Source organism: Strigops habroptila, chromosome 4 (assembly GCF_004027225.2).
Source record: "Strigops habroptila isolate Jane chromosome 4, bStrHab1.2.pri, whole genome shotgun sequence".
NCBI classification, from domain to species: domain Eukaryota; kingdom Metazoa; phylum Chordata; class Aves; order Psittaciformes; family Psittacidae; genus Strigops; species Strigops habroptila.
Genome location: NC_046358.1, coordinates 60,509,368 through 60,537,210, shown reverse-complemented (window position 1 = coordinate 60,537,210; position 27,843 = coordinate 60,509,368). Strand labels below are relative to the sequence as shown.

At 39.7% G+C, this 27,843-nt stretch overlaps 2 protein-coding genes across 5 annotated transcripts in view; one reads left to right on the top strand and one right to left on the bottom strand.

Moving 5' to 3' along the window:
- CSTF3 (cleavage stimulation factor subunit 3) overlaps nt 1-2,012 on the bottom strand; it is a 51,720-nt gene extending 49,708 nt beyond the window's left edge. For both annotated transcript variants that reach the window (XM_030484986.1, XM_030484985.1), the window contains exon 1: nt 1,764-2,012. In XM_030484986.1, the coding sequence (XP_030340846.1) occupies nt 1,764-1,793 (30 nt within the window). In that variant the 5' untranslated portion in view covers nt 1,794-2,012. The remainder of the gene's footprint in view (nt 1-1,763) is intronic.
- A 13-nt stretch (nt 2,013-2,025) lies between these two features.
- HIPK3 (homeodomain interacting protein kinase 3) overlaps nt 2,026-27,843 on the top strand; it is a 104,112-nt gene continuing 78,294 nt past the window's right edge. For all 3 annotated transcript variants that reach the window (XM_030484984.1, XM_030484983.1, XM_030484981.1), the window contains exon 1: nt 2,026-2,816. The gene's annotated coding sequence lies outside the window, so the exon portion shown is untranslated. The remainder of the gene's footprint in view (nt 2,817-27,843) is intronic.

Sequence of the window (27,843 nt, the reverse complement as noted above, 5' to 3'; positions counted from 1 at the left end):
ATCTATGTTTACACAGGCTGCAAATAATGATTTGCAATTTTCTGAATGCTAAAACCCTCTGTGATATGGCATCGTGGTATTAAAGCTGTTACTTTACAGAGCAGCTTTTATTTCTATATACAGAAATTCAACCTTTTGCATATTAAAGTCTCCACTGCAAAAGAAACTAAATTAGCACTGGTTCTATGTTAAATAGCAATGTATTACAATCTACAGAAACACAGTCTAATTATGTAATGAAGTGTCAATGTATTTTTTCAAAATATATCAGAGTGGGTAGCTTAAATGTGAAACATACTACACATCAGGATTGTTAACATTTTACTGTAGCATAATCTTATTTCTTTGAAGCAATCTCCCTTGTGATGAAGTAAACCATTCTGAAGAATCTCTTGCTTAAACATACTACAAATATACTTAGTAACCTGACCAGTTCTGAATATACAGGCTTGTAATTCATAGGATATTCTCCTAATGAGCCAGAAACTGGGTGTTTTACATTCTTAGCACTTGTTCTCCCTCTCTTCTCCAAATTTATCTTACAGAGTTTACACATCACCCTTTCTATGTACAGCCCCAGACGCACAGAAACATAGCCTGTTTTGTAAAGAGACTGACATTCCACAAAGAAAAGCTTAAGGGAGCACTAAATCATCAATGTAATTTTACATATTTTTCTCGGCAACCCTGGCCACTAAAGCAGGCCACAGTGTTATCAATCACTTCACCCTCAGCCAGGAACTTCCACCCCCACTCCTCCAACTAATACTGATTAGGCCTAACTATTAAAAAGACCTAGGCCTAACTAACATAGGCCTAACTGTTGAAAAGACCTTTTGAGAAAAATTCTGCCAGTAAGTAGGAGACAGCTCATGGTAATACCAGAGTTCAAAAGCTGACATACAATGCTCTCCACCTGCCTAGAAAATAACAAGTTATTATATTTTAATACATTGAAAGAAAACCCAAGCCAAGCCCAACTGAAACCAAGAGCAAGAATGCTGTACTGCAAAGAAGATGCTTTCTTAAATAAGCCTATTTTTACTGGTTCTAATTTAAAGGTGTTTAAATAATGCTTTATTCTGGAGGAAAAGGTGTTGTTACAGAGGCCCACAGCCTCACACGTTAAGCACCTATGTTCTGCAAACGCTCACTTCACAAAATACTGCAGATGCACCAGTGTAAACAGCTTAGCCGGGTCTCAGTTTTCTTCTGGAGTGCGTGTACTCCATGACCGCGGATAAACGAGAACGGGAAAGCGAAGCTCACTGGAGTGCCTATTGTCCACCTCAACCTGAATTGAAGTTTGCTTACCAGAAACTCGTAGCCCGAGAGCGACATAGTTTTCAGAGCATTACCGGTTTAACCGACGGCGGGCGCCGGGAGCGGCTCCGCGCACCCGCTCCCCCCAGCGCGACCCTTCGCTGACGGAATAGAGACGAGTTCCTCCACATGGGTGTGTGCGGCGGGGGGAGGGGAGCCCTCCGCCGACCGCGCCGACGACGAGGCCCGCGGGGCTCACAGGCGTAGTGAAGAGGCAAGGCCGCGACCCAGGACCCCGGCCGTGCTCCCCGCGGCCTCCCGGGCAGCAACAGCAGCCCCGGGCGGCGGCCAGCCCCACACGCTGTGCCGCACGCATGGCCCCGCCGCGGCCTGCACAGCGCGGCCAACACGATGCAGCCCGGGCCGGGCCACCACTACAGCCCCCTTAATCCCCACTGCTGCCCTCAGGGAGCGGCCTACAGCCTCACCCTCCTGCTCACCTGGTCGCCGGTGGCTCCGTCTGCGGACATAGTGTGTTAAAACAGGGCACAGAGACACCCTCCCCCCCCAGGCAGATTAAAAACCCCTTTAAAAAGCGCCCGGCGCTGCCGCCGCGGCCGCGGCCCGCTCCACCGGTCGCGCCAACGGCCGCGGCGCGGAGCCCCAGCAGCTATAGCGATAAAATGGCGGCGTGGCGCCTCCGGCCCGGCCGTCAGCAGGGCGGGGGAAAAAGGCGGGGTGGGGAGAGCGGCGGGAAGCGCGTCATCACCGCTGCGCCGCTCTGGGGCGGAAGCGGCCGGTGCTGAGGGAGGCTCCGGTAGCGAGCGGGGCGCAGGGCGGTGCGGCCCAGCCGTACTGCCCGTGCCGGGGGAGGGGCGGGCCCGTCCTCTGTGGGACAGCCCGCACTGCCTCGCGCCGCGCAGGGGCAGGGGGAAGCACTGGGGCCCGCCCTGGAGCCGCAAACGGGGCGTGCCCTGAAGGGCGGCCGGGTGGGGCCCTGGCGGCCGCGGTAGCTGTGTTCATGGCGCTGGGCAGGGTCGCCGTGTTGGCGTTTTCTCCCCTTGCCCGGCCCCCAGGCCGGTTTTCTGGCGGACCGCTTGTTGAAACTCTGAAGGACAGTGGGCAGAAACTAAGAGGTTTCGGTGACTTTTAGCCTTGGTCCTGCCGGCTCGTCATGGGCTATTTCGTTAACGAAGCGTTGCCTCCTGAACAGTCACTTCTTTGCAGCAAGCCGGCACTGTGCCCTCGGTGAGGTAACGTCAGCAATGTCTGCTAGCAGTAGACCCGTCCCTTCCACCTCACAAGAGCTCTTGTTATTCAAGCAGGCAAGTTCAAACGACAAGCTGAGAGGTCATCGTCTCAAAAGACCTCAAGAACACAGGAGGCAGCTCCCCCTAAAGCTACTTAACTTTACTTGCAAAGTAATCGCCAGTCTCTCCGTGAGAGAAAGGCTTTGAATCAGCCTCTGCAGAGAAACTATGTGAAGCATTCATTGAAGGAGGCTTGGCAAATACCAAGGTGAAAGCTGATTTAGCTGCCTTCACAACAGCAGTGTAAGTGTTCTTAAAATTGTATAATACAGTAATTTATGCAGAAATACTTGAAAAAACCTTGATACTAGCACCCTTTAGGTTCCTTTCTGCTTTGTCTTCCAAGAGTCACTTCCTTACACCCCCGTAAAGTGCGTGGAAAGAGGTCATGAGAAAAACATATGTAACCTTTTCTCCTGAAGCTTGACACTCTCCCCTCCCCCAGAAAGAGAGCAGATAGTAAATGCTTATATGAGCAATCTGTGGAGTAACATTTTTCTTCTTGGTATTGAAGAATTTTGAGCCTATTATTCTTCAGAGGTGAAATAAAATGTGCTTATCAGTCTGTCTTGGTAGATAAGCTGTCCTGTTCTTTTATTTCTGAGAGAATGATTTCGTGATGCAAGGCTAATTCATTGTTTCTTATGGGCTATTTCTTCCATGTCACAACAGACTCTTATTTTGAAAACATTTGATATGTAACTACAATTTCTTTCAAAAAAAAAAAAAAAAAAAAGGCATTTCCAATTCATCAGTGTAATGTTTTTCCATTTCCCATTAGGAACCAGTTCCTTATAAGTAATTGCTTAAAGCGATGCTGGTGAAACTTAATTAGATACTGTGTACGTTATTCTAGGTGTGTAGTGTCAGCTGTCTTAGTGGCCTGGTTGAAATTTTTAACTAGTTCTTAGTGATTTTGTTCAAGCATGTTTCTGTTCTTACTTTATCTGCTTCTGTCTTTGGGATTGCTTTCTTCAGTTTCATAAGATGATGAAGGTGGTTTTGAGTCTTGACAGCACCAACGACATCTTGCTTATCTAATAGAATGACTTAGTAAAGAGCAAAATAAATGATGCTCACTGTTAAGACTTTTGCTCCTTACCTACTATAGCCTCTCAGCCCATGTAATAAAATAATGTGCTGTGTCTTAAACCAGTGTTGTTCTTAATTTCTGTAGTTCCATGCATAGAACAAACCACAGGCAAACCCCGGGTGCAGTAAATACAACTAGTGCCTATTCCTTTCTGTCAAGTGTTGCTGGGTGAGCCTGAATGAACTGCAGCTCTAATGCATAGCCTTAAATCTAATATGTTGGCTGGAGAAAATTAAAAGGAGCACTAGTGTACAGAAAGAAAATAAATTTTTAATTTTTTATTGATACATTGTACCTTATTGCTTGAGCTTGCCTTCTTTTGCAGTTACGTGTGAACTTTTTAGCAACTGCGTGATAATGTGTTTATGTTTTGGTGTGAATCTCTCAAGGGGCAGTATTACTTTCAAAGCCTGTATGTAAATGATAGGTTATGTTTCAAAGTAACTTTGAAAATGTTACTTTGTCTTAAATTTATAGTTTAGCTCTAACAGTGTTAGATTAACTCAAGTTTTGCCTCTAACTTAAATTTAGGCCTTGTGCAAGAGTCTACTGGCTTGAGCTCAGTGGTGTTGTAAGCTTATGTTAGTTGACCCACTTGGCAGGCTGATTTGGAGCTTTCTCGTTGATGATACAGGAGGAAATAATGGGGATGCAGCAGCAAAGCTTACGACAACTACTTAGTTGCTAATTCCTTATGCATAGGTCAAACCTTGTTTTAGAATGTGGCTATTCCTTTCCTTCCTTCTGAAGCTGTGTCATCTCCAGTGGAGTAGCTCTAGGCTTCTAGCCTGAGGTAACTGGAGCAGTAAGACATGATTACACGCCTGTCTGCTTGGGAAAGCTGAACTTTAATTTTCAGATGGTTTGTGATATCAAAGCAACAGCACATTGCTAATATGTGCTATGCTGTAGTGATTCATGCTTAGTTTAGGAATTAACATGAAACTTAATGGCAAGCTATGAGTTAACAAGCAAACTATTGTGGATTATGCTGCTCTGTGAGCGTTGCAGAAATTCAAAACAAATCTGAAACTGAACATGAATTGGACACTACCTGTGGTACAGTGGTACTCAAATATTTCTGCTTGGAAAAAAAATAGAAAAAAAATGTGTCACTCAGGGAAAAAAAATTCTGGAAGAAGATGAGATCTTAAAACAAATAGATTTTGAACCTCACAGGCTGCCAGGCCACGATCTTGGCAAACCATAAAGTGGGACAAACCTGACCGGAAAATACTTTCACAGAGCTGGGGCAGTGGTTATCAGATGGAGCTGACATACCCTTCTTCCAAGTGATTTTTGCTGCCGCAGCAGATTATTTTTTAATACTAGTTATGAAATAGCAGGCTTTGCACAACCTTTTTCGTGCAACTCTATAACATTATTCAGAAACTGCTTTCAAAAGGATTCACTCAGATATGATTATCAGTGCTCGATACTAGAGAGAACATTTACAGCAGATTTGAACTGTCCTATTAATTGCTATGTGTTAGTGCTGAATCTCAAGCTACCTTAATGCAGAGTATGCTGGAAACTGTCCTCCCCACTCTGTCATAATATTATTGGAGGCTGTGTCATCCCTCCTCTGAGATGGATTTCAGCATATGTAGGGTGAAGACATGTTGACCTGAAACATGATTTGCTACTGGCCAGGGTGACTGTGGGCTCTTGTTTCCTCAGCTGAGAGTTTTGCAGTGCTTGCATACCCCTATGGAACCCATAATCTGTCCTTTTTTGTTCTAAAATGACAACATCATGGGAATTCTGTGACTAAAACAAGAAGGTAGTCTGAATTTATATTCCCATAGGCCATAATTAAGAATGAAATTCATCTTTCTGCCAAACTGGTTTTGCTCCCCATTTGACATCCACTGTTTTAGAATGAGGTTTGTCTCATTAATTGGTTGCATCAGTGGCAGAGATTAGGAAGGAAGCAAAACCCAAGCTAGGAGGTTTTGCTGAGTTTATTTTCTTGGGCTCTACATTGGTACTGCTGGAGTTTGTAGTGAAGAGTGAAGGAAGCAGCTGGAGAGGTTTGTGTGGTGAGGAGAAGGCAATAGTGCTTTACTGAAAGTGGTATCCTACAAGGACATTTCAGCTGACAGGAATGTCAGTGCGTGAAGCAATTTGCATGGGCATGTAACTGGTAGGAGTTGTGGCATCAGATCAGTTGCTCAAGTAATATTCTCTGAAATAGGTTTCTTTCTGGACATTTTCTCACTCTTTTCACCAGGTCATGTGCAGCACAGCACTACAGAGAGCCTGCCTTTGCTCTAAATATGTGATTTACAGGTGCTAAAGTAGGAGGTGGGTGCAGTGAGCCACTTGCTCATCACATGAGACTCCGTTGGACTGATACATGCACTGTGGGGTTTGGAATATGGAAGACCTTAATATGTCAAAATGAAGAAACCTGCGTATTGGATCTGTTGCTGCTTTTACGTCACTGGATCCAATAGTGGTCTCATTTATCATCAGCAGTTGGGAGAAGATGTCTTATTTCTTTCTAGATCTGCCCTGTTTCCAACTCATGCTTTCTGTTGTCATCTTTCCCATTTGACTACTGTAGGCAGTCTGTGCAAGAAAGGCATGTGTAGGCATACACCAGTGTTTGAGGTGCTGGTGATTATCATCCCACTAGAGGTTTATGATATGGAAAGTGCAGAGAGGGTCATGTGTTGTGAAAAGTGTCTAGGTTACAGGAACAAAAACATAGGTTATGACACCAATAGCAAAGGGTGAAATTCAGTGTCCCCTATTAGCCAGTGAATTGGGCTTCATTATCACAATTTGTTATGAAATTAAAAAGAAGGGAATCAGTGACATGCTGTGGGTGTAATGCAATGAAAGGAAGTTTCTTTCTTGGAGAACAATGGAGAAATTTGTCAGGTTTTAAAATTAGTTTAAGGAGTGAAAGTACTTTAGAGATTTCGTATTTAAGCAGAGAACAAAGGTGAATGGATTGGTGAATAATGAGAGTTAGCAGTAGAAAACAATTGTAGCAGACTGCATAGTTGCAGTTATATATTTTAATAGTGTAGTAAGATGTTAAAATTATGGATTCAATTCTAGCCTCCTCAACAATTCATTTGCTTGAATTAGCTATCATTTAATGCTATTTAACTCAGTATTGCCTCCTTTATTTTTTGTAAGCAGCTTTTCAGCTTTCCAAGAAAAGTATAAATAATCCACACTTAGACTAAACAAGATTTTTCTAAAGTTTGTTCTGTTTTCATTCAAGTTCTTTCCTAGTATAAGTAGTTGTTTTCTATGACACTACTTGTTGTCATGGATTAGTATTACTATTGATCAATCTTTGTTTATATTATCTTGTGGATTATTTGGAAAATTTACCATAACTGAATGAAATATGAAGCTGGATCTCTGCCTCTGTTTAAAACTGTATTTTAATGATGAAATGTTAAGCAGTGGAAATAGTGCTGAAAGTTGTTTAAGCCAACAGCTGGATATCCTCAGAGGCAGGCTTACACTGTTTTGTTTTTTTTTCCTGAATATTTGTGGATGGACATTCATGGATGTACCATTTATAGTCTACACACAGTGAGTCCAACATGTCCTGAATGCTTTGGGTGTATAGTATGTGTGCAGATCAGTTCTCCAGTATGCGCACAGTCTCATGTGTCCAGCAGCCATTTCTATGGCATTCCTGCGTGCCTACCACCAGGCTGCAACAGTGTCCGCGTGTTTGAATGTTGGAGAGACACTGGCGTCCTCCAGTTCTACCTGGGCAAAATTTCCAGGCAGACAAATAGAAGAAATCTAGAAAAACTCAAATTGCAGAACAGAGTTTAAAAGCAAAACAAATAAAAAAACCCCAAACCCCCCCCCCCAAAAAAAAAGACCAAACCCATAACCACAAATACACACACCCCCTCCACACCCGTCAACAAATGAAAAAACAAGCCAAAAAAACCCCACCCCTAAATGAATAATGCTATTTGCCTGTGTACTGGATTAAAGTGAGGTCCAAAACAAGCCTTGCAGCTAGAAGGGTAAAGATGAAGTAACGTATAAAAATAGAGCAGCACAGTTCACTAATTGCAGCGTTCTCAAATTTTTGAGTGTTTGACTTTGTAACCTAAGTATTTCTGAAGTAGCTAGAAATGTGTTTAGTGACGGCTGCCATGGGTAGATCTCTTCCCGCGGCTGGTGACCGCTGGTGTCCCCGGCACTGTGACTCACCCGGGAGGTGGCAGGCAAACACCACTCCGGCTCGGCTGGAAGCGGGGCGAGGGGACAAGCAGCACGTACCCGGCAGCTGCCCAGCAGAGAAAATGGCATGGCAGTAACTCCGGGTCTTTTTATGTCTAGATTACAGGGTTTTTTTCCCGCCACAGTACTATTTGACATCAGGAGTGGCTTTCTATGAATCCCGCTATGAGTCACAGCTTGCAACGATGAATCATTTTTAAAGTATTTTAACTTTACCTTATTTTAGAAAAAGTCATGTGTATCTCAGTTTTAAGAGTATTAGTGCTTAAAGGTGATAATAATAAGGGCAGAAAGTAGAAGCTTACGAAAGGAAAGCAGAGGCATCAAAGGATGATTGGAAATCAAACAGGGATCTTGCCAGTATTTAGCATAGCAGTCATCATCCAACAAATAAAAAGGAGAACAAAGTGAGGTGGGGCAGAACATACTTATTTGTAATTGGTGTTGCATGGTTTTGCATACCAGTGTTCAGCCTCAGTTATTTTCTAGTGTATGCTTACTCTGGTTGTAAATACACAGACAAAGCCTTTTAAAAACAGTGTTGATTGCAGTTATTTCTCACTTAGGATCAGTGATACAACATTTAGTGTGAATCGTGATTAGCTGGTAAAATACTAGAGTGCTTCCAAAAATGTTAAACAGCAAATAAAAAGTGACTATCTAAGCATAATGTTGCTTGCACTCAAATGCCTTCTCCTTAGCTGAATAATCCAATCGTCATCAGATGAGGGTATAAAAGTAAGTTTATAAGACATTAGATGCTATTCCTTTTCATAATATATTGGAATACATAAACACAGAACGTCAGAGGTTTCCACCTCAGCCTGTTTTGGGTAGAACTCTTGTTTTCTTAATTACAAGTTGCTCACAAACTCGGAGGTTCTCCCTGCTGACACGAATCCTAGCTATTCAAGTGCTGTGTTTGTGCAGCCTAGAGAAACAGGAAAGGTGGAACTGGCCACCCAGTCCACCTGTAACGGGGGTGGGGAGGTTGCTATGCGACCATAGTATTTGATGTTTTACTTGAAAGCTCAGCTCCAGGAAACAAGAGTGTACATAAGAATTAATCAATCTTTCTTTCTTCTAAGTTTGTTTCCTTCTGTTGCAAAACGAAGCTTGTTTGTGTGATCCAAGTACATTGCAAATTCTCAGAAACCTAGAGGCAATGTGAAAGGAACCAAAGTTAAGGGTTGTTTAAATCTTATTTTAGGCAAGCTTGATGTAAATCTTGGAAATGCCAGTACCCTCCTGGTGCTGGAATAGCAATTATCCCCTCCTGCCACGTTCATGGTCTACAGCTTAATCCACAAAATATTCCTTGCCTTGGTTCACCTTCAGAAACAATTGTAACTGTCCCGTGTCCCACCTTAGGTTATGCTTCTGTCTCTAATGCACTGTTGTCAGAGTTTGTGGTTATCAAGGTTTATCTTGAAGAAGTAACTAATGATTCTGACCCTGTACAGATCTTCCATACTGGTGATGTTACCTAGTCCAAATTTAGTCCTGCATGCTGCACTTGAAATAACAGCTCCCTTTGAGTTTATCCCTGTGTAAATTTACCTTGGCAGATTGCGTGCTCTTTGAATTAAGGATTATGTTTTCCTATTTATCTATAAAGCACCAGGGTACCATGGTGATCAGATCAGGCAAGCACATGGTTAAATTTGCACTTCAACTGCCAATGCCAGGGTCCTTTTCAAGAAGAAGTTTGGCTTCATGTTAACAGAGCTCTGTTCTCTGGTAGAACAGTGATTCCGAGTGTTAGTGTGTGCTACTTTCTAGTGAATTAACAGGGACACAAAGCTAAGGAGGTCTTTTACATTCTCTTTCTTAGCCGAGCTTGTAGTTAGCAGTGAAGTTACTGCGTTTCAACCTCAGTCATGATATCTCAGCTCAACCACCACATGCTATAGTAGAATTTGCTTTGGTTTTTTATTTCTGCAATAGCATGACACTGCACTTTGAAATCTCAGTTAAAGGGAATGTCTCATCCTAAATAAAAGAAAAAATGCTGTTTGGGTCAACCGCCTGAAAAGTATTGCCTCGTCTAGGCAGCTCTAATTACATGTTGATTGTACTTAAATCTTACATTACAGTTCATTTCATGTTACATTCATGCATTTGCTATTGGTTTTTTTTGTGTCATTTTGACAGTCTAAAAATAATAATACACAGATGAGTGTTTACTTTGAAACAGTCATTTCATTTTATTAGCTCAAGGAGGGGAATGAGGCAGAAAAGGGAATGTCATGCTTTTATATTAGCTTTTGTTCCAAGTAGTAACTTTCCAAAGACTGACTGGGGACAATTCCTGGAGAAAATTCCTCCCTGGTTGTGGTACACATTATCACACACTGTTTGTGAGTTGCTGTCACTATACAGCAAAGCAGTTAAAACCCTCAATGGTGAGCTACAAGACAGGCCATGAAGCCCTTATGATACATTACTATAATTTTAGTTGCATATGTGTGTATGTATACGTAAAATTACCCAAAACCATAACGATACTGCAACGATTTAACACAAAAATGAGCGTGCCATGGATTTCTCTTAAATTTATTTGCTCCTTGACCAGAAATGGTCTCCCTTTATTTCTCATTATTCAGTCTTTCTGTTGCCACTTCTCTTGTGGTAGTTTGTTCTGGTTTTGTTCCTTAAAGCAACAAAATGAGAGCTGCGGTGTATCAGAAGTATGCATCTGGTCCCTTCCAACCCAAACAATTCTATGATTCCACAGTATGAAAACCAGAATTTCAGTGCAAATTTGATCACAAATGAATGAATTCCACAACTTTCTTTTTTATTTCTGTAATTCATTAGAGATTATGAGCACTGAGGATGTATGTATCCCAGCACAGTTTAGGAATGCCATCCACTCAGACACGACAGTAGGTTTGGGAATATTGTCAATGCTAATTACCTTGTAAATCCAAGCACCCACTGCAACAACTGTAGCTTTCCTAGTTACAAACTTACTGCCAGCAGATCTGAAACAATTCTGCACTAATTGTTTTCACAGAATGCTAGAAACATGCCTTTGGGCTATTTGGATGCTAAAAGTACCTGGCGACTTTTCCACAAAGCTGTATGCATATAAAATGCTCTTGACCTGCTGTGGTCTAAATATCAAAATGTGCTTTCTGCAATACGTGTTCATGTTCCCGAGTTGAAATGTAACCTATGTAAGAATCACTGGTCTGTCAGAACAGAACTAGTTCAGGCCCTGGATTTGCCTTCATGCAGTCTGACAAAGTTGCTTCTAATGCTTTTGTGGACTTTGACTCCAGAACAGCTTCTGAAACTCCCGTTGCTATTTTCTTGCAGAAATGTTGCATGCCAAAAGAGCAGCAGGTCTTTATCTTAGTAATGAAGGAGAACAGAATCCATTTTGATGTCATTTAGCTGGAATACCCCTACATTAACTTTGTTACTACTAAGAAGTTAATTTCAGGTGCCTCCTTTATCCCATGATCCCTGAGATGAACAGAGAAGTTATCGCTTAATTTCTTTTGGGTGCAAGCAAGAAATAACATAGTATGTTGAGGTCCTGTATGCCTCAGAATACAGACCCAGGCAGCTCTATTTGCCTATGTGCTGGTGAGATAGAGGACATGGCAGCAGGATGGAGGCTATCAACAAGAGCATAGTTTTATAGAGGGGTATACAAGCCTTACTGAAAAGCATGGGGTAACTTTTTGGTTAATACACTGAAGACAAATGCTCAGGGAGTACGATAAGCTAACTGATGACAGTGTGAGTCTGTGATGAACTGAAGGATGGCACATAATAGTGTCTCCTAAGTTATTTGCTCATCACAGGATGCAATTGTGTTTAGAAAGGGTGAAAGACAGCAGGTTTGGCTGGTCGTGTTAGAGCACTTAGAAGAGTTAATGCATTGCGTATGTTATCTAGCTCAATGTGCTTTTTTCACTGGTATCTTTGTCTTCCCACTTTGCTTTTTGTTTCTTCCTTTGCTGCATGACTCATTTTTACAATATACTTTTGTTAGTTATCTGCTGGTTCTCATAATGAATCCTATTCCTTCCTTTTGCTACTCTCCTTTTCAGGTTTGCTTTGAGAATTCATGATCTTTTACGGCATTTTTGGTATAGAAGCTAGCTCTCTGTGCTAGTTACCAGTGTTAAAGAACCATGCCTAAGCCATCTACCAAATCATTATATGTCTTTTATTTTCTGAACATATTCAAGTCTGTAGCGGAAAAAACACTGCTGTATGCACCAGAAAAGTGAGAACGTTGTTAGAAATGTAAGTTAATGCCAAGAGGTAATGAAGAAAAATGCCACTGTTTTAAATACAGTGGTAAATGACCCTTACAATCATGATAAAGCTTGAAACCATATTTATTCATCTTTTCAAAGCCTTCAGAAGAATCCTATGGATTAAAAACTGTTAGGGCTTGTTTTAATCCTCTCCTTTAGACTGGTAAGTTAGAGCAGCTGTCACTTAAACAGAACTAAGAACTAACTAGTTAGATTAAATGCATTTTAAATGTCTATGTATCTTTTTAGAATGCTTTTAAGTATATCTACATGCATATATGAAATTGAGGAAACAACTGCAGTTTTTCTTTCCCAGCTGTATTTCGTTTGTTCTGATTTTTCTATTTAACTCATATTAAAAAAGAGGATATGTAGCACATGACAGTAACAACATAAAAGCATTTATAAAACCCAGATATAAGTTGTCTGGGTGAAAAGGCAATTTCAGTCCTGGATCTGCAAATACAGATTTATTTTTTAATCTGTTTAAAATATTTTATAATGTTGAAATACATCTTAGTTCAGACAGGCCTTAAGAGCTATTTGGGCTAATGCTGTTGTTTCTGTATACGCAGGGCATTGCTTACACATTTTTCTCATATTTTGGTTACTTTGGTTACTTGACACAGGGTTCTAGAAAACAAACTGAACTGTTACCAAATGTGGGACATAAGCTATGTACATCTAAGGCGATATATAGCATGTTGTCTCAGAGCTGTCTGGTAGCGTTGCCTTCTATTGCAGTAAAACATCTGAGAGACAGTGAACAACAAATGACTGAGAAACTCCAAGAAACAGGAATGAAACACAAGCAACTATTTTGAGAGAAACTATTTTACCTTTTAATTTTGTCAATTCAGAAATAATATTATTCCTAATGATTATGTGAATATATAGGACTCGGTTAAAGTAATTTCTTTTGCATTTTAGAAAGATTTTGAGTGAATACATTTTCCCATTATATTCTGAGAATAAAAAGGTAAGGGAATACTTCAAGCACTTGTAAAATGATAAAATTCAGGAAAGGTTTGTGTTACTCCTCTGCGATCAGTGCTTGTAAATAACATCCTTTTTAGGAGTTGTCCAGGTTTTTTTACTAGGGGTAGAGAGGAGATCTCATTAGTTGGCCTTCTGTGTAGTTCTTTTTAGGAACTAATGCAGTTTGGTTCCTATTGAAAAAGAGCACATACTGAAAACAATGTCTGAAATAATGTTTAGAATGCAGTGTCAAATTGTGTAAGAATTAAAACTGCCATAGGCTAAAGCAGATACCAACAGCTTGACGGAGGATACAATAAGGAAAGAGTAATAGCCCTTCTTTGTTTTCTCTTTATCCAATTTTGTAAATAAATAAATTAAAAATAAGTAAGATACAAAGCGACAATCCTCAATGTGCCAAAGCATGTTTCTCTGCAAGGAAGGGATTCCTTCTTTCAAACCATAGGCACTCTTAAACCAGCACTGAAATTTACAGTGAAATCCATTTCTAAAGAGAAATGAATGCTTAAAACTGGAGTGCAATTTGAAAAATACTGTACAATAAACAACAGCCAGTCCTGCAGTCACCATTACTGGAGGATGAAGAAGTCCAAACATGCCATCTGGAGGGTGGCTACGATTTCATATTGACTCTTGGATCCTTATTTCGTCTCCTTAGATGGTCCTTGTCTTTGATTAAATTCTGATCCTAGAGAAGTTAGGTGTAGAACTCTCAAAGAGCTTACTAGTGGGTTGCTTTAAAGAATCATTTGTGATTTACAGAGCTTTGGCTGCAAAATGGGGTTATAGTATATTTGAGGCAGACATCTTCTGAGTGCAATGCTGGTTTCTGTATGTCAAATCTGTCAGATCCTGTAGACTGTTGCATTTGTCCCGTAATTGCATGAATACTGTCTTGTTGTCCCTAACAATTACTATTAAACTGTGAAGAGTTGTTCCAGGGCAAATTGTATATTTGACACCTATTGACCCTTTAAATCCTTTCAGGAACTGGAAAAAAATTATCACAAAATCATTATTGAATTGGCTGTGGCCTGTGTCCTCTGCCTGTTTTCTGACCAGAAAAGTGCAAAACAAAACAAAACAAACACCAAACCAAACCAAAAAGAGACATAAAAAGGCATTTAGTCCAGACTGGTATGGCACCTCGAAGCTGATAGAGTAGGGAGAGATGAAAACAGGTTTCATAAAGAAGGTTCCAATTACAAAGAGCAAAAAGGTAAAACCAGCAGAAGACATATTAGCTTGTTTACTTGCTTACTTAAAATCTCCCTACCAGCTTTTGAGAATCCTGGTACATCCATCTCTGATATTCATAAAGCATCTGCGCTGCTTTTTTCACTGGTGCTTTTGCTACCAATGGTACACTTGTGGCTCACCAGTTTTTCTGTACTATAGGCAAGCTCCCTTAGCAAGTCAGCATATGAAATCCAGAATGTGGTTTGGGAACTGTAAAACTTCACTAGCCTAGTGGATGCTGAGCTGGGATATTTTCCTTGTGGGATCTTCCCTATTCTCTCGAAAGGCTGTCTTTTTTCTTTTTTCTTTCTCTTTCCCCCCCCCCTTTATTTATCTTTTTTGGTCTTTTCTTTCTTACAGAACATGTAATTTAATAAATTGCATTCAGACAGTGGTATTAAAAAAAAAAAGGCAGAAGATATTTAGAAAAAAAGCTCCAGACCCAATACACATACTCTGGTTATTTCTCAGTATAATTTGTGCCAGTAACTGTGTCACATTGCTTTGCACAGCATTGGGATTTGCACATGTATCATGGGTGACAGTCTGCTTCATATTCTCTTTGTAAATTTGTAAATGTCAAGGTAAGCAGTAAACAGCCTCCTCCCAGACACTACTGAAGTAGCTTTAGGACTACAGAGTACGTGCCATGGTACTCATTAAATTGTGCCCTGGTTTCCTCAAGTGTCCTAGTGTAGGAGTTGTTACTGAGGCAACACAAGGACTACTGTGCAACTCCTGTAAAAACAAGTTACTGGGGTGTGTCAGGCATCCACATACACAGGGGCTCTGCATCCAAAATTCCATTTTGGGGTTCATGTTGGGTTTTTTGGGTTTTGTTTGTTTGTTTGTTTGTTTTTAGGTTAAGCAACTGAGAAAAGCAAATGGGGATAAAAATAGTAATGTAAAAAGAATACTTTAGGGTATTTTAAAAATTTGGGGTTTATGTTGCTTTTCTGTGTTCTGCTTTGGGTAGGAGAGAATAGAAACGCTGCTCAGCAGCCTACCTGAGCCTGCACGAAGCTGCTGGGTGGTGAGAGGCTTTACCAAATGGTAGTCTTCTCACCTGGCAAGCCTGATGCTGAAGCAGAGCAGAATCATTCCCAACTTGGACCGGGAGGAACTGTTTCTCTATTTTACATGGAGAAATTCTTCCACTGAGCACTAGTGTTTTGTCTATGCTCACTATGTGAAAGTGCAGTGACACAATGAAGGATATGACTATGTTGTTCTAAACAAGTGCAGCTGTGATAGTTGAAGGGGTCTGCTGGAGCCACAGCTTTTACATTTGGCTAGAAACAGATAGGAAGCAGAAACCTTTCCAGTTAGCCCCAAATGAAAGAACAGACCCTAGAGACAGGCAACAGACACAGTTCTCTCATATTAAGTCATAAGTTGCAAATAGTTGTTTGTCTAACCTTTTTGGCTTTTTGTGTCTGTACAGCAGATGTTAATGCACCTGAAAATAGAAAGTCTGAAGCTTATATATCCATCCTTGTTTCATATTTTAAAGTATGTGTGTATATTTATATATGTATGTGTAAAAATATGTATACAAATACGTATGACAGGCCCCTTTAGTGGTAATCCCTGACCCATTCATTTGCACAGCTGACCACCATTTATCTGCTCTGTTCCCCAGAGCCCGTTTTGTATGTTAACATCCACGTTGCTCTTGCTGGTAGGATGAGCAGAGACTGTAACTGAAATTACAAGGCACTGACAGGCTTCCTGCATATGCCATAACTTGGAAAAGAAGTATTTGCTCCTATCCTTCCTTGAAGCAGGGTATGTGCAGATGCTGTTCTATGGTGGCTTCTTTAAAAAGTTCCCTTGAAAATCCTTCTGAAATATAAAAGGCAGGCAAGCCTTGCAAGTTGTTGCCCAATGGAGGTATACCTCCAGGTGTATTTCCTGCTCAAAACCTGTGTTCTAGAGCATCTTTATTTATAGCAGCTAAATGTTCTGATAATGGCAATCTCAGACAGGTACTGTGAGATCTTCATGTACTGGTGCTTGTTGGGTTAGCTAATTTCAAAATTACTTGTTTTGGCAAACTACTGTCTGTTGCTTAACACTTGTTCCACAAGTGGTACAAACAGATCCCAGAAATGAAAGGTTCCTTTGAAATGCACCCAGGTTTTTATTAGCAGGATTTCAAGAAGTTTTGGAGTTGCTTATTTTGCTGTGGTGATGCAGCATGAGGGCATATATGAATTTAAGACCAGGCAGGAAGCATATTTCAGTGAGTGCTTTGGCTGTGGTGTAAGTACCTGTTAGACAAGGGCTCCAGCCCAGGCTATTCTTTGACCTGCTGCTAGGTTTCCTCACCAGCTTAGTTAACTCATTTCAGACTGTAGCCAGACGATAAGATGGCATATAGGCACTCTGAATTCAAAATCATGATTAGAAAATGGAAGAAAAATAAAGGAAGCACAGAAGTGATAGAAAGAGGAGAAATCAGTCTGAAGACCCTGAATTACTGGTGGTCCTAAGCTTGATTAGGCTAAAAATTCTCTTCACGGTCATAAATCTATGCTTAAAATACCAAAACCAGAAGAGTGTCAGGTAACTAACACATGTGGCAGCATCCTTGTGTCTAGAAAGGTTTGGCAGACACAAAATGCAGAAAGGTAAAAAAACTGGATGCAAGTGAGGGCTTTATCTTAGTGGGGTGGCCAAGACAAGTTTCTGTATCTACTGAATGAGTTTCTGCATGGGTTGCTACAGCCATTGACTTCCATGCGCAGGTTTTATTGTGCCAGCATGTAGGTACAGGAGGAAGATTAGCTCTGAAAAGCAATTTTTAAATAATTGCTTTGGAGCAATTTTGAAAGATTTTTGTTTTTCTTCTATTCAACCATGAAATGGAAGTGTCCTGCTGATGGCTCCAGCATATTTTTAATTGAATAATTAACATGGATAATAGGCATTCAGCAGCATTTTTTGTTGGTAATCACTGGATTTACTAATCTCCCAGAAGGTGGGATGATTCAGGATCTTTTAATGCCCCAAAATAGAAGATAATTAAAACTCTACGTACACAACTTGAAATAGAATTGAGTGCAAATGCTGAAGAGGAAAAATTAGAAAATGTTCTTGAGGGGAAAATGGGTGAGGGGGTATTAATAGTCCTGAGTACTAATAATAGTAAGGGTACTTATGAAACTGCATTTTAAGTATTTGAAGTTTTCCTTACTCTGTCTCACACTTGCTGTGTGGTTGATGGGCTTGGCTGCACTGAGAGCAGAGCACTCACAGAAGCCACGTGGCCACTATGTGATGGGTCCCAGGAGAGGTTCAGAGTGGTCACACGTGTTCATATAGAGTGAGTGCTGCTGAAAATTATATATGTAGCAACTGAATATTATATATGTCAGCTGCTGAAAATTATTTATATAGCAACTGTCTGGTGAGCTGTGTCGTGGTGAGAGGAAACTGTCAGAGTTCTTGTGGGGAGCGTTAGCTCACATAATCAATGATGCTTCATTCCTGAAGAAAGTCTAGTGAGCCAATACACATCCTGGGTATGCTGCATCATGTGTTTATTAATGGCGACTAGGAGTTTCAGGCTCCAGAGCCATGCTAACATACAAAGCTGCACAGCTTAGGTTAATCTTTAGTGTGTAATACCTTTCGTTGCAGTTCTGGATATAGACCACTACTTACATTCTGTGTATCACTTACTAAGTATCTCTTACAGTCACTTGACAACAGGGGTCTGCTGCTTGCCATTGGAGTTAATTCTCACAGTAATGAAAAACTAACACAAAGCTGACCACTTTCTCTCGCAATTGCAAGGGGTATTCTTTTAACATGAATTTTTCCTCTTCTGGAGGGGGTGGAAAAAGAAGCTGCAGGTGACAAATGTTAGTCCTATCACTTACTTGACTAGATGAAGACAGACATGCTGAGGTGACAGGGCATAGGATGGAACCCAAACAGAGTAGGAAGTGAGTTACTAATCTTATTTCCAGTGTCCATAAAACAAGGCTATTAATTAACCTGTATAATAAGTACTCTTCTTAAAGGAGTATAGGGGACACTTGAGACTTCACTATGCGCTTCAAAGAACTAGTGATCAAGTTCACATTGGCACAAGCAGGGCAGGGCTGGATTTCTCTACAGCATGCTTCTCTGCCAGAATTCTGTCTACTAAAATACGTGAGGGTGTGTTTGGAATATTATTTGTAAGTCTGAAAAAAAAGGAAAAAAAAAAGATGCTGTATAAAGGCAAACATTATTTGCCAATTTGGAGCCACCTTTTGGTTTCTGGCAAAAATCTGTCATGAAATTGGGAATCTCTAGAAAAGTCTTGTCTGTTCCCACAGAAATTTTTAGTCCAAAATACTGACAAATGGAACCAAGAGAGATACAGTACAGCAGTGGGCAGGGCCTTCCCACCAGTGTAAACTTATATTGCTTTGACTCTTCTCATGCCTCCGAGGCTCTGTCTCTTGGGGTCTTGCTTGCCTCTGGCAAATGGTATTGTTTTCTGTCTTGTGTCAGGACTCTTCTGCAGACAAATCAACAACAAAATAAAGCAGAATAGCTTAACAGAAAGAAAAATGGATTTGGAATGCTGCTTTCGATGAGAGGCCAGGCTCTGCTTGGCTTTTGTGCATTAGGTTGTGTAAGAGCTACAAGGAGCATCATGTACCCTTCACGCAACAAGTAGGCAAGAAAAAGTGTATTAATTTGTCTGCTATGTGCGTAAACCAGGGGACAAATGTTGCCAGAATGGGGATGGACAAGAGGACCAAGATGACTCTCTCTTCCATGTAAATCTCTACAAGACAGAAGGGGAAGGCTGCAGTGCCTTCTGATGAGAAGTGGCAGGTCTTAGGAATCTCTGCTAAGTTTCACAACAGCTGGGTTTTGTTTTGTTTTCCTAAACCTTGCTGTTCTTAAAAAATACATTATAAGTTTAATTTAATGGGGGTAGGGTGGTGGTGGTGTTGTGCAACTGTTTTAGAAAAGGGAACAAAGAAGTGAACTTTAAAAACACACTGGAATTTAAACTAACCCACAATTTATTATTATTTGGTTATCTTTTGAATGGCTGGCTAACTGCTTTAGTTTCTAGGTCTGTATCATGGTAGCATTCACAGAACCTTCTCCAATCACTATATCCCTCGGAGTAAATGACTTCACAAAAGCACTAGTTTTTCCCCAGATTCCATAGAGCAGTACAATATTTTACCACTGCAATGCCATGGGTCTGGGGTTGTTTGGGTTTTTTTTCTTTGAGCATTACTTTGCCTCATGTTTATTAAATACTTAATGAAGGTCTGATTCTGCAAACTCGTTATCTCAGAAGATTACACTGGGAATTCTCAGGCAGTGATTATTCATGTGACTGGAATTGTTCCTGTAAATACATTTTTAACGGAATAAAATTATATACCTTAAGTAGTGTAAGTTATAGGAATTCTGGATGAAAACTAGGCTTTGCAAATAGAATACAGATGTTATCACTGACTCTGCATTCCTACAATCTGTCTTTTGTAAATTTCCTCGTCTCCTGACTTTTTATTCCTTCAAAAGCCATAGTCCTGGAATAGATGGTTTTGAACCTGAAGTTTGAATTTCGGGTTTGTATAAACTAAGTAGTAGAGCCATGTCACTAGATCTGAGTTTGCTTTGGGTTGCTCTGTGCTCCAAAAATTCTTTTTTTCTTAATGCTTTGAGGTACAAGTGTGGTCAGAGAACACACTGTTCTAAAACTGTTACTCAAACTCTATGACATCAGCATTAAGATGAATTATGAAAGAAAAATGCACAATTCAATACACTTTTAAAACAGAGAATAGATGGTGCCTGTATTACTTCACATCATCAAAAGAATAGTTGTTTAATAATTAAAAGTTGCATTCTGTATATACAGAACTGTGGAAATAAGTTTGCTATCTGATTTCAAAGATACTTTTAACATACTTAAGAGTATTGCTCGTACATATGCTGATAGAATTATTGGGAATTCAAGTCTGCTTGTGCACCAGAGTTCACTTCTTCTTGTAGTCACAAGTTGAAGGTTTTTTTTACAGAACGACAATCTTTGCATTTTTAAGCTAGGTATTAATATCTTGAGCAACTTGGGATTTAAGAAAATATTTTGGTTTAGTGTACATTTATTCATTTTCATAAGCTTGCACATCAGTTGCACGGCATCTTAGAGGCTGAATGATCGAGTGGCATCGAATGATGATCGGCTCTCTGCACTGGCTTCGTTACTCCAGTGCCTTGCTATTTGAGTGTGCAAACATTTAGAATTAAGGTTGCATGAAAAGGTAATTCTGTCCTCTCATTTGCATGTGCCAAACATCATGCTTAATTGCTTGAGAGAGGAGACTCTCCATATGCATCCCAAGTATGAGCATGCCTCAGGCTGCAAGAAAGGGAAAGGAAGTTGTGCCTTGAATTGACTCATCTTCCATCTCTGTTGGCAGAGTGAAAGCAGCAAGGTGGTGAGAAGTTTCCTTTTCTCTTGCCCTGTGATTGCAGAAAAATATAGTTTAGCCTTTAAACTTCTGTGGGAAGCAGGATATGAAGCAGCATCTCCCTGTGCTTTGTTAAACTATCCCTAACTTGAAAGAGAAGGGAAGAAAAACCCCATGCCTGTTACTGTAGGTGGAAGCTTCATAGTAGTGCTGCTTTTTTACTTTGACTTCTTTTCTGGTGAATTATTACCTTTGGCAATATGTGTTAGTTTGTGCTACTAGCAAATGTTGGAAAAAATAATTAGCATATAAAAATGAGAAGTAGCTTGCTTGTATCAGGTGCAACTTAAATTGCCTGGATTATCTGAAGAAAAGACTGAGTACAAGTGGTGATATGCCATTAGAGACTTTGCTTGTCATGAATTTTATATACCCCCTTCCACTTCCAAATATTAAAATTCAAGGTAATTAAACCAGTATTACATGTTTTATATTGTTCAGTTTCCCTGGTTTATTTTGTATTTTTATATAAAGAAAAATCTATTTTAAAAGCTTTTTGAGAACTCTTTGTCTTCCATCTGGCACGAGGAGCATTTCTAGAGGGGAGGGGAAAGAAACAGAGTACTGTCTGAGGTAAATTTGATAGTAGAAGATGGGATAAAACAAGAGGCACTTAGACTAATTTAATTAATGCCATGGTGAATTTAAGAATATGCTGTCCGCTACAAGCATAAACATAGATCAGTAGCTGAATTAAGGAAGCAGTATTAGACTGCACCTGTTGGGTTTCAAACTGAATTCAGACCTTGTTTCAGTATTGCAGTTGGGACTGGCAGTTGCTGAAGGGATTAAATTATTTAAAGCCTTCAGCTGGCTAGTGTAGGCTAGCAGTAGCTTATAAAACACTTAATCTATTTTTTTAATCTCTTCATATGTTTGCTTTACTTAGACAGTAAAACTATACATGACACACACCTGCCACATTCTGAAGCTTCTTTGTCGGATGGTTTAAATTCATCAATTAGAGCAGCCTTTAAACTGTAACCATTTGGGTTTCTTTGACAATACACTTCTTGTTAGCCTGTACGTTTTTCTTTGATGAACTCAAATCCAAGCATGAAGTATGCAGACATAAAGTCCTTTTTTCCACTATTTCTCTTTAAAAAGAGGTTTCCTTCTCAAGGCAAAAGATGCTCTCCAAATAATTAATGTTTACTGTTACCATTTGGTTGTGATTGAAAAAAGAAACTAATTCCAAACAGTTTGGAGCTCTGGAACTATTTTTGCAGCGCATTAGCCGACTGCTTACACAGTAGTGCAGTAAACCAGTTCAGAAATAGGTAATACTGTTTAGCTTGTTACGTGATATGCCACTTGTTTCTAGAAAGCCAAGAGTAAGTAATGAGTAGTTACAATGTGGATTGGATGGAAAAGCTGTGCAACACAGGATTAATTAGGTAAATCCTTTTAGGTTTGATGAGCCATTGCTTAGATCTACAGTTTATTTTGTCATTGGTTGCTCCTGTTAATGTCTCCTTTCTGTCAAAGTTTATTACTCTGATTTCAGTTTGGCATCATACCTTTTTTGTGTCAAAATGAAATGCCACTGAATTAACTTACACCCTTCCAAATAATAAGCGGAGTAACACCTGGAGTCAATTCAAATCAGTTTTGGCATTCTTTTAAGAGTCTTTTTAATAATAAATTTCTTGTAAGGGTAATTTCTGTTTTGTTCAGCAAAAGATGTAGTACATCTTTTTAATTTGGCCTTCGATGTTAAGTTACAGGACAAATGGCCATCTGTATCTGCGGATGAGGATGAGTAAATGCTTATTCATGGAGATGAGATGATTCCTGCAGTATGCTCTTCATAAAAAGCATATGTTGTTGATATTTCTGGCCAACCTTTAATATTTTTCTTCTTTTTCATTGACACAGTGAAACTTTATTTCTGTAAAATGAGTTCTTGTAGTACCATCAGTACAAAATAACTTAGCTGGTTGCTCTACTCTAGACTTTTTTTGATGATGTATAGTGTAAACTTGAAAAATTTGAAGTGCATGTGTCGAAGTTGTTTCACTAGTCAGTGTTCCTTATCTCACACTCTCAAACTTCTTTTTTTTATTGGAATATGCCATTCTTCAGGAATAAGAAAGGAAAGGAAAGAGACGAAATAAAAATTCTTCTTAGAAATAAAAATTCTTCCCCCCCAGCCCTCAAGAGACACAGAAAGCACCAGACAGGCACTTCAGGACGATAGCTAGATGGCTCAGCCAAGTGGGGATATGCAAGAAGGCATGGGAGGAATTGGGCATTTCAGTGGGTGGTAATCAGAGTTTCATCAGCGCTGGGATTTCATACTGTTATACAGTGCTTTTGTACATGTCAGCGCAAGGCTTCATGAGCACAAAATCTTGAAGAACAGTGTCCCTGTTTTTAGTACTCCTTCTGCAGTACAATTTCTTAGTTAGAATTTATGGCAAATACTTGTTCAGTAGTCCTCTAAGTATTGCGTCTTCTGTAAGAAAGTATTATGTCCAAAATTCTATTTCACCTTGAATGTCCTAGAAAACTTATCTTCATCTATGATTGATCAGCTGATCTGACCAGATCAGGTGATCATCTAATATGATCTGATCTAGTGGAAAGTGTCCCAGCCCAGGGCAGGGGCGTGGAACTAGATGAGCTTTAAGGTCCCTTCCAACCCAAACCAGTCTGTGATTCTAAGATCTTCAAAAGCAAATTATAATAGAAATTTAACTCTTAGAATACACTACTTTTTAATAGAAAATCAGCTGAATATTGTAGTTGTTTCTAAAACCTGTAAGAAGAGACAAAGCACAATGCTAGTTGGAAGACACAAGTGGGGAATGCAGATGATTAAATAGTACCTTCACAGCCTTCCCATTCCTAAAGCTGACGCAGGAGCCAGCTTGGTGTCTGTGAAAGATGAGAACTATCCCAGTTTACTTCTGTCTGACACCCCCCTTGGGAACCATTCCAGCAGCCAAGCAGGTTTGGAGTACAGCGTGTGCCCTGGCACACCTCTGTGCTGAAGGCACAAAACTGTGCTCCAGAAACCTCAGTTCCCAGAGTTGATCAGAATTATGGCACACGAGGAGAAAGAGAAGGGTCTTACCCTTTAAGTGTGCAGAAGGACAGCTCTGGAAATGGAAAAATAATCGTGCAGCCCAGGAGAAGTATGTTCTTGATATAGGATAAAAAAATTATTAAACGTGATTAAATTTAACACTGTTAAATTTCTACAGCATTGGCTGAGCCAACTGTAAAGTTCAATATCCCATTCAAAGAAAATCAAAACTTTGCTGATAGTACAGCTGATCTTGTACTTCCTGACAGACCGCTACAGTCCACTATGATTTTCCTTAACTGGAACGTGAATTTACTATAAGGCTTTTTCTGGAAAAAAAGGGGAAAAAAAGCACAATTTTCCCATTGTTTGTCTTTGTTTCCTTGGCTGGTTTTCAGTCCTGCTGTGTTGCTGGACCATCAGGGGCACAAGACAACACCACGGCTCCTGTGGACACATCCATGGGTGGTTTAGCTCTGCACTGAAATGGCATCAGTGAGAGGAAATTCTGCAGGTGACTGCAAAATCTGTCACCATATGCCTCCCATTCCATGACTGAAGAGGAGAGTTTGAAAAACATTGAGAAGTCTTTGGCAAAATGGTACAATTATTACCCACAAGTTTGATGCTAGAAAGAGAAAGATGAGCTTAAGCTCTGGGCCATGTGTATCTTCCCTTTCTGACTGTCTTCTAGATGATGGTGGGGTGCAGCTCCCCACATCATTGGTGGGTGTCATTCCCAGCCTGCCAAGAACCATTTCAGATAATTGAGCAACATGACGAGTATATGATTGGCAGCAATTACAGTTTTCCTGAGCCACTGCTTGGTCAGAAACTGGTATTGAGGCACTGTCAGTCAGCACTCCCTGCGGTGGGATGGGATGTACCAGTGGCCTCATGAGACAAAGTCATTTCAAGAGCTTTAATAATAGGGGAGTGACTATCAATGAATGAGGAAACAGCTTTTTTCTCCCCCCCCTTTTTTTTTAATTTTATGTTATTTTTTTATTTTTAAACAAAACCATAAACCAAACAGCACAATTTGCAATACCTGCACATTCCTGATGCCAGAGATGGGATTATATTTGTAAGGTTGTCTTATAGAATAAAATATTCAGAGTTTTTATTTTGATTAGCACCTAGATTAGGTTCAGAAAGTTTTGCAATATTTAGCAGTCTTTTCTGGGAAATACTGATTGAACCTGGTTTAGAGAAAGACTGATTCAACTAAGTTGACAATCAAATAAGTTGAAAGTGTAGTGATTTTGTAAATATCTGTCATAAATAATGGTAACATGTTGTAATGTAATCAAACTGTTGCGTTTAAATCATGTTTTTCTGCCAATATACTTCAGCTCAATTACTTCTGAGGGTTGTCTTGATGTGTCTTAGGTAGAAGAATCTTTCTACAGATGTCAAAGCAAACGTTTTACGGGATGTGTTAACTACCTCATTGCTAGGAGCCCATGAGCATCAACTAAGCAAGACCAGTATACAGAGAACTATAGAGAGACAAAAATATGTAAAAGTGTCTGGCGAAAAAACAAAGCAGACTTCTCATTGTGATTTGTGGAAATAGGAAGCTCTGAGTTTTCTGTGGACTGAAATTAATCCTTTTTAAGCAGCATTAGATATATTCCCTGCCACAGATTACTTTTAATGGTAAAATATATGCTAGCTAGCTCAGATAAAATAGTTCTCTGAGCTAATATTGATTTAGGATTAGAGTGAAAAATAGATTTCACTTTCTCATATTAAACTAATTACAAATTAAGATTTAAATTAAAAGGATAGAAAGAGGTCTCAAAAATAAATCACTTTGGAAGCCTCACAATTTCGTTACTGTTTGTCTAATAAACGTCCGGCTTTAAAAATTATACTCTGAAAAGTATTATTCAGACAGGAGTGTCACCAAAGATGTTTTAATGAGTAAGTTTGATTCCACAGTCATTTAGTGAGGGTAGTAAGGTACAAAAGGCAGTGCAAAATCATTGTAAACAATGTAAATGGAAATGATGCTAGAAATTACAGAATTGAGCCTGCTAGACCAGGAGACATTTCCGATGCTACTGGTGAAAGACACGCTTATTGAAATGAAAAGGGGAAATGACCAGGTTGCTGCAATCAACATACTCCATCACTGATCAGAAATACAGCTAGGAGCTGCTATTTTTCTTTGTATATAAAGCAAGTCAATTAAAGGACATGAGTTAACCAGCTCATTTCTAAGCATGACTTAGTGAAAAAGCTACAGACAGTGATTAAAGCAGTTTTAAGTGCCTTATAGTAAGAACACCACTGTTAAAGAACTAGATAATTAGGCAATTTCCTATTGCATTTTTAATTAAAAATAATATTTTTAGCTTGGAATTGAAATGCGAGAAAGTTAAAGAAGCAATTATTGAATTAAACTTGTGCCTTTCAGTATCATCTGCTGAGCGGAATGCTATTCTGGCATGAAAGCCTCATGTAAGCAGCTAAAGCAATCTTTCACACATGTAATAGATACAACTGTTTAATAAAAAATGAATGAAGAGCTACTCATGCCCTGCTGTGAAACAGTTATTAGCTTCTAGTGTAATACATGAATTTGCATCTCCTAAAGAAATGCATATAAATGGTAAACAATGTCTGTTGACTGATAGTTATGTTTCATGTGTTAAAACAAAAATATTTATATTGCTTTTGAATTCACATGTACATAGCTGTCATCATGCTGGGGTACAAAAAGCTGATTTTCTTGTCTATGTGGCATGTAATGACGAATGGAACCACACTAACAATCCAGGGTTTTCTTTTGGTGGCTTTTTTTATACTTTTCTCAGTATAATTTTGATCTCCAACTACTGGCTTTTGAGGGTATGTTGGTACACATGTAATCAGTGCTTGGAGAAATGGGAAAATACCTGAGTAAGATTTTGATCCTACCCATGTAAGTGATCTGCTCTTTGAAGATTTCAATGAGGCTGATATCATATTCTTGGTCTTCACATGGTATACACATTTTTGTCTTTCGGGAGAGGGAAAATGTTGGCAGCCCTACAATAGTGAATAACGTTGGCACTGGCAAACTTTCTTCCTTCAGGAAGTAAGGGCTCCTGAGGCAGGCGGGCAGCTGGTGCACTGATATGACTCTGCCTATAGTGCTGGCCAACATTGTCTCCTCTTTCCTTGTATACCCCCTTTTTCTATCTGAATCCATCTGTCGTCTCTTGTCTGATACCTAGCTAGCAAACTCTGTAAGATTTAATTCAGAAGCTGTCATTTTGGTTTCTGTTTTAGGTGACTCCTGACCATGAAATTCTGGCCCATAATTTGGGCTACTCTGCTAATATTACTGTTTCTATGTCTATTAAAATTAATACCAGTATTCTGTGTATTTCCACTAACTCCTGTTAGTAATTTAATTTAAGCATTATGTGATTTTGATTGAGTTTTATGTAGTAGTTATAACAGACAAAGACCAGTAGGTACTTGAATGCAAACTTAACTTTTACTATTATTCTAGCATTGATCTTAATAGCTGTATACATAAGAAACTTGATAAAGAAAATATTCAGTGTGCAGATTTTCTTCAGTAATCAATAATCATCCAGAGCCATATTCATCCTAGAAATAATTTTCCTGACCATAATGGATTTGCACCAGGAATTCATTTAGCCAGTGTTGCTTGTGTTGTGCATAACTGTCCATTAGCTTCCTTTCCTTCCTGCAGTGAGATGGTAGAAGATGAGGGCTCAGCCCTGATGATGCTGATCCTCCTGGCCTGTTCCTGAATGTATTATGATTAATAGCTAATAGCGCTGGTGGTGATAATGTTCATATTGTGTAATTAACAACTACAAGGAGGAAATCTAGGTATAAAAGGAAACTCCAGGAGGTATAGGGAGGAGAG